The 15756-nt window shown below is 38.2% G+C and overlaps 1 protein-coding gene across 1 annotated transcript in view; it reads left to right on the top strand.

Moving 5' to 3' along the window:
* LOC106868897 (neuronal calcium sensor 1) overlaps positions 1–15756 on the top strand; it is a 324871-nt gene that overhangs the window by 274872 nt on the left and 34243 nt on the right. Inside the window, exon 4 of the mRNA XM_014914360.2 lies at positions 2373–2462. Within this exon, the coding sequence (XP_014769846.1) occupies positions 2373–2462 (90 nt within the window). The remainder of the gene's footprint in view (positions 1–2372; positions 2463–15756) is intronic.

Here is a 15756-nt window from a genome sequence, read left to right as displayed (position 1 = left end):
TATGTAACTGGTACTTATTTAGTTGACCCTGAAAGGATGGAAGGTAAGTCGACCTCGGCGGAATTTGAACTCAGAATGTAACGGCAGACAAAATACCATTCAGCATTTCGTGTCCCCCACTGCTGCTTGACCAGTATTTGTGTGGTTACATCCCTGTAACTTAGCAGTTCATCGAAAGGGATTGATAGAATAAATACCAGACTTAAAATACAAAACAAGTCCTGGAGTGGGGGGGGGGGTTAATCCATTCAACTAAAAATTCTTCCAGGTGATACCCCAGCATGGTTGCAGTCTTATGACTAAAACAAGTAAAAGATAAAAGATTAAACTAATAGTTTCTATTAGTGTATTTTTAACCATAACCTTCCTGGCATCGAGTTTGGTTTTTGACTCTCATGAATACTATTTCTTATTTTTCTCTTTTTTTTTTCTTCATGTCATATCTTATCAGTTCCATTTACTTCAAAATATTTTTCTAATTCTCTGATTTGAATGTCTAAATCTTCCTTAATATTTGGAGTTTAAATTTACCCCTACTTCTTCGGTAAAGTTGTTTAATTTTAAACTCTTTTTCGATATTTTTGCTGAATCCATGTACAGTTTCTAGTAGGTTCTTCTGATGGGTATTGTTTCTTGTACAGAGTCTCAAGTTACAGGCATTACCAAAGTTATGGAATTCTGTGTTCTTCAAAATCTTGCCATGATGTGGAAATCTGTAATAGAAAACTTAATTTCCTGTTGATTTCCATGATATAAATTTAGATATGTTTTGATAGAATTTTTTTTTAATTTCTTCCCCAACACACACACGACAAAAACAAACAAGCACACAACCATCTTTATGCATGAGAATATCAATTTAAAGCATACACCGTGTAGTATTCTTCTTTTCTTTTACTTGTTTCAGTCATTTTGACTGTGGCCATGCTGGAGCACCACTTTTTAGTCAATGTAATCAATCCCTGGAGTTATTCTTTGTAAACCTGGTACTTATTCTGTCGGACCCTTTTGCCAAACCACTAAGTTACAGGGACATAAACACACCAGTATAAGTTGTCAAGTGATGATGAGGCAACAAACACATACATATACAGGATGGCCCAAAAGCAGGTTTACAGTTATCACGGAGGCACTTGAAATTTCTTTTAAAACATTTTATTACATTTAAATTTCTATCTTACAAACAGAAAAGGGAGTTTGACAAAATTAACTAAATTAGCATAAAATAATGGTTTCATAGTTTTTTTATAATTAAGATCTAAACTGTTAATATATGAATGCGAAAGAGATAGTTGAATAACTGTAAACCTACTTTTGGGCCACCCTGTATATATATGGTAGGCTTCTTTCAGTTTCCATCTACCAAATCTACTCACAAGGCTTAGGTTGGCCTGAGGCTATAGTAGAAGAGTCTTGCCCTAGGTGCTATGCAGTACAAGAGTATGTATGCATAAGAAAAAAATATCGGAATACCTTAGCGAATAAATAAGATAGTGTCATAGTAGGATATGAACTCACTGCAAATGATGACGCTATGTCATAGATGGTGGTAGTATACGAGTTACTGGAAGGAAGAAGGTACTATCTGCTACACTGTATTTGCTCTAGGGAGGATAAACTTTAACAAAGCTATTTGACATTTATAGTGTAACCCTCTCTTTGAACTACAGTTACTGCACAGCCTTTCCAACTGAGTGGATGGAATTAACATGAAATAAAGTTTCTTGTCCAAGGACACAGCACACTGCCAGGAATTGAACTCAAGCCCTTACAGTTGTAAGCTGAATATTCTAACCACCAAACCATGTGCCTTCACTGTAGTAGAAATAATACTCTTTTCTACTCTAGGCACAAGGCTTGAAATTTTTGGGGAGGGGGCCCAGTCAATTAGATCGACCTCAGTATGCAACTGGTACTTAGTTTATTGACCCCCGAAAGGATGAAAAGCAAAGTCAACCCCGGCAGAATTTGAACTCAGAATGTAAAGACAGATGAAATACCGTTAAGCATTTCGCCCTGCGTGCTAACGGTTCTGCCAGCTCGCCGCCTTAGAAAATGGTACAATACTGGACTAACAAGGAAGGGAAGTCTAAATTGAAATATGACTGGAATCAGCTCTCCCTCTTGCGTTTGTTCTACTGGATTCAATTCTATAAACTATAAACTTCCATTTATCAATTTAAGGAATTTATGACTTTCTGTTAAATTTTTTAAAAGTTCATTATTTCTTTCAGCTATAAAAGACATTGGTTTTATAATTAATTTAGTTTTTAACTTATCTTTTCTTGACTGGAATTTTTGGGTAAGAAATGCATTTCAAAATCCACTAGAACTGGTGTTTTGATATTTCCTTTCTTTTTCTTCTTTTACAGGGATTTACAAAAATATACCGTCAGTTCTTCCCATTTGGTGATCCTAGCAAATTCGCTGCATTTGTCTTCAATGTCTTTGATGAGAATAAGGTAAGAAAAGTAATTAATTTCTTTGACAGTTTTTGAATTCTACCTGAAAAAATTTATTCAGTTTTCTTAGTTTCAACATCAAAGAGTTCCATGTGGTAATTCTGAGAAAAGATGGAAACCACTATCTGTGAGGAAAATAATCTGTGTTACGTCATCATCAAACATCCATTTTCCAGGCTTTCATGAGGTGGATGCTGGTGAACTAAGGGACTGCACCTGGTTTCATTGTTTGTTTTGGTGCAGTTGGCTGGATGCCCTTCCTAATGCCAACCACTTTACAGAGTGTAAAGTGGGTGCTTTTCATGTGGTACTGGCACAATTGCTTTTTACATGGCACCAGTACCAGCAGGGTCACCAAGTAACTTGCAAGACAAAGACCCCTTAAATAAGAGAGGGAGCAGAACCGAAGGAAGTGGTTGTGTGTCAAGCAAGAGGTTAGAGTAAGATAGAGGGACAGAGATTGCTGTCTTACTATAGAGGGGGATCCTTGGCCACCCCCAGTAGGACAAGGAAGATGGGAGAGAGAGAAAGGAAGAAAGAAAGACAGTCTGAGTGAGGGAGAGAAAGAGATGATGTTGGAGATGTATTGGGGTCTGTGAACAGTGGTGGTAGCGAGTATAAGTAGTAGAGGGGAAGAGAGGGGGGTGTGTGCCATAAGAGTGTCAGGGGATATGTTTAGAGATGGAAGAGACAGCTTTAACAATTATTAAACCTAAACAAAGTAAGGTGGCGAGCTGGCAGAAACGTTAGCACGCCGGGCGAAATGCTTAGCAATATCTCGTCTGTCTTTATGATCTGGGTTCAAATTCCGCTGAGGTCGACTTTACCTTTCATCCATTCAGGGTCGATAAATTAAGTACCAGTTGCGTACTGGGGTCAATCTGATCGACTGGCACCCTCCCCCAAAAATGTCAGGCCTTGTGCCTAGAGTAGAAAAGATTAAACCTAAACAAAAGACTGCATTCATCCAAAACACACACAGCTATGCTCAATCAAGCAGCGAGAGCATATGATAGAAATAGGACAACTGAACAATAATTTGTATTACAGCTGTTTGTCTAAGTTGAATATTAGCGATTAGTTAAACTATTAAGATGTCCATACATGGTCAGCTAAATTATTAAGATAGTGTCCATATTTAGTAAATAAAGAGGCAAAATGTGATTAAACATTGATATGTTATCTGTATATTTGACTGATATGCAATAAACCAAAATCCGGTGCAAAGCTACTCTTAGAGTACATTTGTAATTGTAGAGTTCCATTACCTTGGTAATGTAGTTGGTCCTAGAAAAATCATAGTCAGTTAATAAATAGTATAATAATCCTTTCTACTCTAGGCGCAAGGCCTGAAATTTTGGGGGAGGGGGACTGGTCAATTACATCGACCCTTAATACTCAACTGGTACTTGTTTAATTGACCCCGAAAGGATGAAAGGCATTCTGTAACACCCTAACCACTGGACCATGTGCCTTCATGCCTACACACACACATATATATATATAAACACACACTTCAAAGGAAGCCATTTAGGTGGCACTGGCATCGACCGAAGCACCATTCAGGCATGGGTTGATGCCAGTGCCGTCTGATTGGCTCCCCGTGTCGGTGGCATGTAAAAAGCATCATTTGAAAGTGACCGATGCCAGTGTCCTCTGACTGGCTCCCATGCTGGTAGCACATAAAAAGCACCATCTAAGTGTGGTCGATGCCAGTGCCGCCTGACTGGCTCCCGTGCCAGTGGCATGTAAAAAGCACCCGCTACACTCTCAGAGTGGTTGGCATTAGGGGAAGGGCATCCAGCTGTGGAAACCTTGCCAGATCCGATTGGCGCCTGGTACAGACTTCTGGCTTGCCAGTTCCCAGTTAAACTCTCCAACCCATGCCAGCAAGGAAAGCAGACGTTAAACGATGATGATGATGACACACACATATTAATGAAAAGAAGGTAGTAAGAATTTTGGTTACCTATTTATTCAGTGCTTTCATTTCATTTCAAAGATTCATCAGGAATGATTTTTTTTTTACAGAAAACTTATGCCTTTTATGCATATATATAAGTTGAAAAAATCTGAAATTGAACTGGGAAGCTCCCACCTTTTTCTTAATATATAAAACCACTTCAAACAATCTATACACACACACACATATGCATATATATATATATGAATGTGTGTCTGTGTGTCCCACCACTTGACAACTAGTATTGTCCCTGTAACTTAGTTGTTTGGCAAAAACAATCATGGTATAAGCATCACATTTTAAAAAATAATACTGGGACTGATATTTTTGACTAGAACCCTTCAAGGTGATGCCCCAGCATGGTCACAGTCCAATAGCTGAAACAAACAAAACTTAAAAAAGATATCTGAACAACTACATAAACTGTGGTATGAATTATTATTTTGTCAAATTATACAACAAAATGTTTCCAGTAGGTTTGAACTCATAAGCTTTTAAGCTAGTAATCCAATACCGATTCCAAAATTGGCAAAGAATGAGGTGTTGTTGTGAACAGGTTTGGCTGAGCCGGTCAGGGAAAATGGACCTGATATACTATTGCTGATGATGTTAATGAAGTTGATAAGGGAAGCGTATGGGGAAATCTGTTTGAATATCAGCCAGATATTTGCGCAACTAATCTATTTTAACAAATCCACAAAGGTGCTTGAATATTTGTCAATGCATTCCTCTAATATTGCATAACTATATTACCTTTCTACTAATCTTCAAATGATCCGTTTTAAATTGCGTATTTACACCATAAACTCTAAAACTAGTCAGCTACTTCTTCTGAGCAAAGCTTCACTTATCTCTTCCCAAAATACTAAATTAATATAGGATTTCTTTAAACATTTTGCAGCTGATAAAGATTTGGTATATTCAGCTATTTTAAGCATGTACTCTTAAACTATATTTCTTGTAGATTTTTTTGGCTTTTTTAATTCCATTTATTGATTTGCAGAGGGAATGATATTATTTTTCAGCTCACCTATAAAACTTTGAAGCAAATTTCATAAGCTAGTTAATGTGTAACGAATTTTGGGAAAATATTTGTTTATTGCGTTAGGAAAACTGTTGGGTCAGTAACTCTACTGCTTGGGAAATTCCCCAAAGTTTCAGTTCCATTATCAGCGCAATTTTCATATTCTCGCGTATTATATTCAGAATCAATCAAGATATGTGTTATTTCATTCAAACACAGACTATAAATGTCAACCTGTTCATGCATTTTATCAATAGTTGTTGAAGTTGTTGTCATCATCATCATCATTGCCACCACCTACATCATCATTGTTGTTGTTTAGCCCCGAGTAAGCCTTGAATGGGCAGGCCTATGATGAAAGGCATTACATCTTTGCATATCCCATTTTCTTTTACATATGTGTGGCTGCATTGTCCTTCTGTTTTTCAAGAAGGACAATGTGATCTGACAGCAATTTGACAGCTATCTTGCATACATTAAACTCCTAAACATAACGAATCTCACTAGACCCTTTCTGGCTGTCATTATGTTATACTTCAATATTTCAATGACATTGTGTTTTCTTTCTGTGGACAAGATTAACCAATGTTGTACATAATCAGTGAAAGTGGATGTAATGTTTGATAATCAGTTAAGGGAATGATGTCACAACAAGACATATAAAGATTTCAAGGCCCCTACCAGAACGGTTTGTCCTTTAGCATTTAAGCTGACCATATCCGGCCCAAATATTCTAACAAGCCAAGTTAGGCTATAGCCCATGGCCTATGTCAGTGGGTGTAACCAGCCCATTTATGAATGCCCCTCATTCATTGGATGATAAACTTTGCTTGCGAAGACCTATTGAGGCTAGTGAAATCAAAATCGCTGACGTGGTCAATGACAGTATCGTCTGATTGGCACTTGAGCCAGTTGAACGTTTAAAGCACATCCGAGAGTGATCGTTGCCAGGGCCACGTAAAATGCACCATTCGAGCGTGATCATTGCCAGTGTCGCCTTACTGGCACATGTAAAACAACATTTGAGTGTGGTTGTGTGCCAGTGCCACCAGACTGGCTCCTGTGCAGGTAGCATGTAAAAAACACCATTTGAGCATGGTCGTTGCCAGAACCATCTGACTGGCCCTCGTGCCGGTGGCATGTAAAAAGCACCCACTACACTCTCAGAGTGGTTGGTGTTAGGAAGGGCATCCAGTTGTAGAAACTTTGCCAGATCAGATTGGAGCCTGGTGCAGCCCTCTGGCTCACCAGTCCTCAGTCAAACTGTTCAACCCATGCTAGCATGGAAAGCGGATGTTAAACGACGATGATGATGATGATGATGAGAGCAATGAAATCTTGACACTATCAGACAGTGCATGATTAATTTAAAAAAAATGTAAATAAATAAGTATGACATTTAATAGAGTAATTTGTATGCTGAAAGGTTAAACATCTATATATGCATCTTGATTGATTGTGAGAAGGCTTTTGAAACTTAGAATCAATAGGATATTTTTTATTCTATTATCATCTTCAGAAAGGCATTTGCTTTGATCTCGATGACTGATAAATGGAAAAGTGAAGATTACCATTTTTTTGTTTTTTTATTTGCCACTGGAGACGTTGCCGTTTTGAAGTCTTCTTTTACAGCCTGTAATTCTCAGTTTGTCTAAATGATTTTAGTTAGAGGCAGTTTCAGTGTTATTTTAACTTTATTGATCTGATGGAATCGGTGTAGGGATGAATTGCCTGGTTCTATAAAAAACAAAGAAAAGGATAATACCCTTACTTCATAATGGTTTCAAATTTGGCACTGGGCCTGTAGTTTTTGAGGGGAGGGGGTAAGTCAACCCAGTACATGACTGGTACTTATTTCATCAACCTCAGGAGGATGAAAGATAAAGTTGACTTTAGTACAATTTGAACTCAGAACATAAAGACAAATGAAATGCTGCTAGGCAACCCAGATTTTAATCTGATTAAAAGGAAGAACAGCACTTTAGATGCAAAAGCATTGTTTTGTTTGCTTAGTTACTCTTATGTAAATATCCAGGTTCACTGAACATTTCCATTATGATATTTAATGAAAAATTAATGTAAATCCTGTAATACACGCATACATAAATACATACAAACATAGAATGAGCAACACTGATCCCACGACTCCATGCTTTGAAATGACTAAACATGAACTGCTATTGGAACTTACATACCATGTACAAGAGACTTTTTTACCACTTCTATACACCATTTTCCTTGAATATTGGAACTGCAACTACAATATCTTTATATATTTTATTTCTACTTTTATTCTCTTATTTCCGTCTATATTCCCTATCTTTTCCATAATAATTCAAACTCAAATATTTTCTCACAACGTCTCTGATGAAGGAATATCCATAATATCCCAGAAACAGCTGTAAGACTATTTCATTATAAATGTCCTGAAAACTCCTCACATCCTTGGCTTTGTTATCTCATTCTGTCTAATATATATAATTGTTAAAGAGGACAACAAATGTTAAGGCAAGGCAAACATCTCAAGTTGTATAAAATATTATTATTGGAACATTTTTTTTTCCAATAATAATAACATATACGGCTTGAGATGTTTGCCTTGCCTTAACATTTGTTGTCCTCTTTAACAATTATATATCTGCTATATTGGAAATCTGCAATGGCTCCATAACTACCATCTCAGCTATAACCTTGGAGCCCTAATAATCTGTTACAGCACTTACGTAGAGTACCTAATCGTTTAGATCACCTGTGAACTAAACCCCCATACTTTGTGTGTGTGTGTGTATATATACATCATCATCATCATTGTTTAACGTCCGCTTTCCATGCTAGCATGGGTTGGACGATTTGACTGAGGACTGGTGAAACTGGATGGCTACACCAGGCTCCAATCTGATTTGGCAGAGTTTCTACAGTTGGATGCCCTTCCAAATACCAGCCACTCCGAGAGTGTAGTGGGTGCTTTTACGTGCCACCAGTACGAAGGCCAGACAGGCAGTACTGACAACGGCCATGCTCAAAATGGTGTATTTTACATGCAACCTGCACAGGAGCCAGTCCAGCGGCACTGGCAACCTCTTATATAGATATTTATCCAAGATACACTGGTTTAATATATTAAATTTTGAAGAGACTTACCATATGATTATTCCAGGAGAATACTCTATCTTCCATACTCATTATGAATATTCTTCAATTAATCTTTGATCAATATTCCTGTAGCAATTCAAACTTTGTGTTTAAATATATGAATATTTCTTTTCACCATCTGACCCAATACCAGTTGTTTTGTAGTGTTGTCTTAAGGCATAGATACACTGGATAGTTGCCCAGGGGCCCCATGGGTGTGAAGCCCAGTTTGGCTGTGTGTATGCTCTGCCTTGCTGTCAGTATATAAATATTATAGGGCACTGTGCACTGATTTGCACAAGGTCCTACAATGCTTGTAAGATGGCACTGGTTGTGGATCTGTTTATATTTTTATTCTATCATACACATAGGTACAGGCGTGGCTGTGTGGTAAGTAGCTTGCTTACCAACCACATGGTTCCAGGTTCAGTCCCACTGCATGGCACCTTGTGAAAGTGTCTTCTACTATAGCCTCGGGTCGACCAAAGCCTTGTGAGTGGATTTGGTAGACAGAAACTGAAAGAAGCCCTGCATGTGTGTGTGTGTGTCCACCATCACCTGACAACCGATGCTGGTGCATTTACATCCCTGTAACTTAGCGGTTTGGCAAAAGAGACCGATAGAATAAGTACTGGGGGTCAATTTGTTCAACTAAAGGTGATGCTCCAGCATGGCCACAGTCGAATGACTGGAACAAGTAAAAGATATACCTGTTCAAATGAAACGCTGCCTGTAGCCATTCTTCAGTAGCCAGTTCTAAACCTCCGTGATGAAAAGGAAAAATACAAAAGGGAGTCTGTAAATATCCAAGAGATTAAGGAACATCTTACAACTTGAGAATAATGCTGGGAAACCTTAATTATAACAATACAGTACTTACACATATACATATTACAAGAATATTAATACATTCCAAAAGATAAATCTATGCTATTGGCCAAAAATCAGTTATGAATAAGGAAATGGAAAAGCAGCAGCGATAAAGAACCAAGTGATTACATGAGATATTTAAAGAGAAAGGCAATCAGTACAATTTCACTTTGTTGATATTTATTTGTACCAAGAACGGATAGATTTCAGTGAGTAAGCATGCTTTAGTATTGACCATTGGAAAGATGCAGAGGAAATCATTGGCCTGCAGAAGGAAGCTTATAATATCTATGAAATTAATGAAAATCTTACGTAGAACTTAAAAAATAATGCTTAATATATATATATATATATATATATATATATATATATATATATATATATATATATATATATATATATATATATATATATATATATGCATACAAACTGTTCATGCAAAATGCCAGCAATGCTTGTGCATGAGATCATTGCACCAACAGTCGACTTCACCTAAATGCATATCCACAGCTTCCATGCTCACCATGACACATTCCTACTCAACCGGGGAATCAGAGTGTTACCTTCACTAACAATAGCACAACTTACAATTTTAGGTCCAATAAATCTTGCGGAGCACCTTGCAGATCTTCTCTACCTTGCTAACATGATCCAGAAACAAGCCATGGCAAGATATCCAGTGCCAATATGGGTCGCAGGCTCAGGGATGTGGGAGCACCATGATCTCACACATAAACAAAAGATCCCTAAAATATCCAATGCCATTCCCTGCATATTTGGTTTCATATCAGACTGACCTTCTAAAGACATGCTTTAACAAAAGCTAAGGGGTGCCTCGCTCCCAACAGTCTTCCAGCATGCCAACACAGAATTTGTGAGGGCCTGTGCTATTGTTAGATTGTCGTTGAACCTTTTGATAGGTGTTGTTTTGATTCTTGCTGTGCTGGGTTTCTATCAACCCTCCTCACCACGCAAGCCAAATGGAGATGTCAGTTTTTTTGCCAGTGACCCAGTCATGCAACAGGTTGTGCAGGGTTCCATGTAACCTGTAGCACTCATGAGAGTGCTACAGGTAAGTGACCTGAAACATACATGCATATAAATATGTATATGTATGTGTGTATATATATATATATATATATATATATATATATATATATATATATATATGTGTGTCTGTGTGTAGGATCTTAGTCTTGTTAGGTGCATGGCAACTTCAATTGTACTGGTGCCACAAAAAAAAAAGACTCAGTATGAATCTGTAAAATGCCTGTTATTAAGAAAGGCATCTAGCCAGAGAATCTATGCCAAAACTGAGACATTGGAATATAATACAGTCCTTGAATATGGTGGATCCTGTCAAATGTTCCAACACATGTCCGCAATGAAGATGGTCATTAGATGATGGCTCCAGCTCTTTCTACATATATATATATAAATGTGTCTGTGTATAATGAATTGTTCTCATCCTCATAGCTAAAGATTGGGAGCCCCAAACACAACCTAACCATAGTATCTTCTTCATGACCTCTTTTTTAGGATGAATAGGTTCCCTGTGCCACAAACTCTCTTTAACCCTTTCATTACAGTATTTACTTTGAGATGGTCTGTGTTTCTTTCAATTACTTTAAATCATCATCATCATCGTTTAACGTCCGCTTTCCATGCTAGCATGGGTTGGACGATTTGACTGAGGACTGGTGAAACCGGATGGCAACACCAGGCTCCAATCTAATTTGGCAGAGTTTCTACAGCTGGATGCCCTTCCTAATGCCAACCACTCAGAGAGTGTAGTGGGTGCTTTTACGTGTCACCCACACGAACAGATTATACTGGTTTACATGATACCAGTAACACTTATGAGTAACCTGCTTGTAATATGTATGTGTGTATGTGCCAGTGTGTGGGGTGGGGTTGTATGTGTTTGTAGCCAATCAGCCAAGACATTTGAGCGTTGGCTAGAACACCCTGTAGTATTTGTTCCCATGTGCAGACAATTTGCCGACAGACAATTCTCACACAGCCTCAGACTCAATATGGAGGTCTACATCAAGTGCCTGGAGGAGGTTCTGCTACCCTGGGTCAAGAGGGTGTCTGCTGGAGCACCCAGTGTCTGGCAACAGGACTCTGCACCACAGCACACAATTGTCCTGTTTGTGTATGTCAGTCAATTGTTCCAGCTCTCTCTCTGAGCTAAATTCCAATTGAAGTCAAATTTGGCTTCCATCCTTTTGATGACTGGTAAATAAAGTGTCAGTTAAGTGTTAGTGCAGTTGTCTTTCTTTCTCAGCTGTTACGTCTTAGATGTTTCACTAAGTTAAATGCAAGAAGGGTGAGGTGATAGTGTCCATGTCTGCTTGCAACTGTCTGGCCATCTGAAGCCATTAGTGAAAGAGCATGGTTCATGCTGGTACAAAGTCGTACTTTAGAGTGAGTAATGGCTGCATTCTCATGGTGTGTGTGTGTGTAGTTATACATATTACATTAACACTTTGATTTTCTTTGGAAATTTAACCATATAGGCACAACAATGGCTGTGTGGTAAGAAGTTTGCTTCCCAACTCTGAGTTCAATCACACTGCATGGCACCTTGGGCAAGTATGTTCTGCAATAGCCTTGGGTCAACCAAAGCCTTGTGAGTGGATTTGGTTAATGGAAACTGAAGGAAGCCTGATATGTGTGTGTGTGTATCCTATTATAAATTTGAGTGATGTTTCTCTGTCCATTACCTCCTCCTAGACCGTTAGTGCAAAGACAATGAAACTCAAATCAGCAACTCTCCTAATCCCAGAGAATGTCCTTTAAGGCTGCCTAACTGGGGCCCCTCTGACTCCCCCCTCCTACCTATTTTTACTGCATTTTAAGTTAAATATATGGCATTGGCAACCAAATCGGAGTAATAACAATGAATTTCATTCCACGAACTCCCTGGGAGTATTGTAAGGAAGTTCAATTTCTGAAGGGCTGTTTACATGGGGCCCACTGACTCCCTCCATTATTTTTACTGCATTTACTGTAGAGAGACTTTTTGAACACCCTATACAATGAATGTGTCCAAGTTCATTACATTACACAAGGGTAGAGGGCTGTGAAGTGGGCCAATAGTGGGGCCAGAGGCCTCAAAGGTAGCCTGAATGCCACCTGAAGGGTGGCTTCAAGACTAGCATATATATATATATATATATATATATATACATACATATATAAATTTAGTAAATGGAGTAAAACGCATATGTTAAATGAATTCTTTTATTTCCAACATATGTTTCGAAGATTACAGATTGTACCTTCCAAAGGAATAGGTGATGTTGATAAGGATGTAATCTTCTCTTCAGGGAAATACATAGGAACCAGCTTAACCGTAAGACATTTTAACCGATTGTGATAATTGTGGGTAGAGAAGATTGCTATGTAACTTATTTGAAAAAACCGTTGGTGGTAGCAACACTACGAGACAGTACGTTGGGCAAGAAGGGAAGAAAAGAAGGAAAAAAGTTCTTTCGTACATCCATATCATTCATTTACTGCTTTCACTTTATTCAGCACCATCTTGAAGAGTTTTACTCAATAACTGAACCCGGTACTTTTTTTTTCTTTTTTTTGAAGCTTGCTACTTATTCTATCTGTCTCTTTTACCAAACTGCTTAGTTTGCAGATGTAAACAAACCAACACCAGTTGTCATGTGGTGATGTAGGGCAAACAGAGACAAAGAAACACACACACACACACACACACATATATATATATATATATATATATATACATACAGTGGGCTTCTTTCAGTTTCTGTTCATACTGTTTACCATATCAACTCACAAGGTTCTGATTGGCTCAAGGCTATAATAAAAGAGACTTGCCCAAGGTGTCACGCAGTGGGACTGAACCTGGAACCATGTGGATCAGAAGCAAACTTGTTAACCACACAGCCTTATCTGTGCCTATATATAGAGAGAGAGACAGACAGGCAAAGAGAGAGTGAGAGAAAGAGAGATTTATGGCTGAGTAGACCATGCTATTTAAGGTTTAAATTTTGCTTGGCCCTAGAGGCAGCACAGCTCTGTGATAGGCCAGCACTCTGTGGTCTTTGCTTGGTGTGGCTTCAAAAATAGTTATTGATTTCTATCTATCGAGTATTTGTTATTGTTCTGAATTCAGATTTATTTCGCTAAGAGGCTTACATCTAATTGATGGGTTATATGTAAAAACCTATTGATCTTTCAATTATCAATTATGTTTTATGGTACCATTGTCTCCTGGCTGTTGTGAAATTTACATTTAAACTTTTGTTTATCAATTATGAATAATCAAAAATTAAATTTTTATAACTTCTGAGAAAATTGGTTCAGCTCCAGTCAGGTATTACCATAAAATGCAGTCAAGTGTAAATTGTTTTTTTCTCATCATTGTAAATTCATTCATTAACATATTATTTTTCTCAAATAAGTCCAGTAGGTGAGGAATTTAACCCCAATATTTCACATTTTTTAAAAACTATTTAAAAAAAAAATCTGTTGTACACAACGTAGGAGTGGCTGTGTAGTAAGTAGCTTGCTTACCAACCACATGGTTCAGGTTCAATCCCTCTACATGGTACCTTGGGCAAGTGTTTTCTACTATAGCCTCGGGCCAACCAAAGCCTTGTGAGTGGATTTTGTAGATGGAAACTGAAAGAAAGCCCACCGTAAATATGTGTGTGTGTGTGTGTTTATATGTTTGTGTCTGTGTTTGTCCCCAAACATCGCTTGACAACTGATGCCAGTGTGTTTAATTTCCCATAACTTAGTGGTTCTGCAAATGAGACTGATAGAATAAGTACCAGACTTACAAAGAATAAGTCCTGGGGTCGATTTGCTCGACTAAAGGCGGTGCTCCAGCATGGCCACAGTCATATGAGTGAAACAAGTAAAAGAATAACAGAGTAGTTAGGGTTAGGGTTATACAGATTTAGTAATGTCTTCAATCTGGAAAATCTTTTAAAGAGTATTCGTTTCTACTCTAGACACGAGGCCTGAAATTTTGGGGGTGGGGTGGAGCCGGTTGATTAGATCGACCCTAGTACGCAACTGGTACCTAATTTATCGACCTCGAAAGGATGAAAGGCGAAGTCGACCTCAGCAGAATTTGAACTTAGAATGTGAAGTCAGCCGAAATACCGACAACCATTTCGCCCGGTGTACTACTGTTTCTGCTAGCTCACTGCATTCTGTTAAGAGTATTGTCCGAAGAATCAATCTTTTGGACAATAAGTTTACCTTTTATCTTTTAGTTGTTTCACTCATTAGATTGTGCTCATGCTGGAGCACTGCTTTGAAGAATTTTTAGTAAAACAAATCGACCCCAGTACTCATTCTTTTCTTTAAGCCTGACACTTATTCTATCTGGCTCTTTGGCTGAACTGCTAAGTTATAGGGACATAAACACACCAACACTGATTGTCAAGCATCCCCATAACTCTTGGTATGAGAGACCGATGGAATAAGTTCCAAGTTTAGAAAGAATTACTGGGCTCAATTCATCATCATCATCATCATCATCATTTAACGTCCGTTGTCCATGCTGGCATGGGTTGGACAGTTTGACCAGGGCTGGCATGCAAGAAGGCTGCCCCAGGATCCAGTCTGATTTGGCATGGTTTTCTACAACTGGATGCCCTTCCTAACACCACACCACTCCGAGAGTGTAATGGGTGGTTTTATGTGCCACCAGCATGGGTGCCCTTTTGCGTGACACCAGTATCTGCCATGACTGCGATTTTGCTTGGCTTGATGGGTTTTCTTCTCAAGCACGACATTATACCAAAGTTCTCGATCACTGCCTACCTGAGGCCCAACTAAAGATTCTTCAAGATGGTGCCCCAGCCTAGCCACAGTCTAATGATTAAAACAAGAGAAAAGATAAAAAATATCAGTGAACTGAAAGAGCAGCTAGGATTTAAACGGTACATTAGAAGTGTAGAGGAGAGAGATACATTTTTTTATCCTTTTATTTGTTTCAGTCATTTGACTGCAGCCTTGCTGGAGCATCACCTTTAGTTGAGAAGCCTTGTACTTATTCTATCCGTCTCTCTTGGCAAACTGCAAAGTGACGGGGACATAAACACACCAGCATCAGTTGTCAGGCAATGTTGGGGCTAAAAACACAGACACACAAACATATACATACATAGATACATATATATATATATATATATATAAGGGCATTACTATACTATATTTTGGGAATAAATGATGGATTTTTTCCCTTATGAGGTTCTTTTTCACGCTAGCTACTTGATAAATTCTTGTAAAAGAGTTCATCCTATTAT

This window comes from Octopus bimaculoides, chromosome 2 (genome assembly GCF_001194135.2).
Source record: "Octopus bimaculoides isolate UCB-OBI-ISO-001 chromosome 2, ASM119413v2, whole genome shotgun sequence".
Taxonomy (NCBI): domain Eukaryota; kingdom Metazoa; phylum Mollusca; class Cephalopoda; order Octopoda; family Octopodidae; genus Octopus; species Octopus bimaculoides.
Note: the sequence above shows the minus strand (reverse complement) of the source record. Positions and strands in the feature narration are given on the sequence as shown.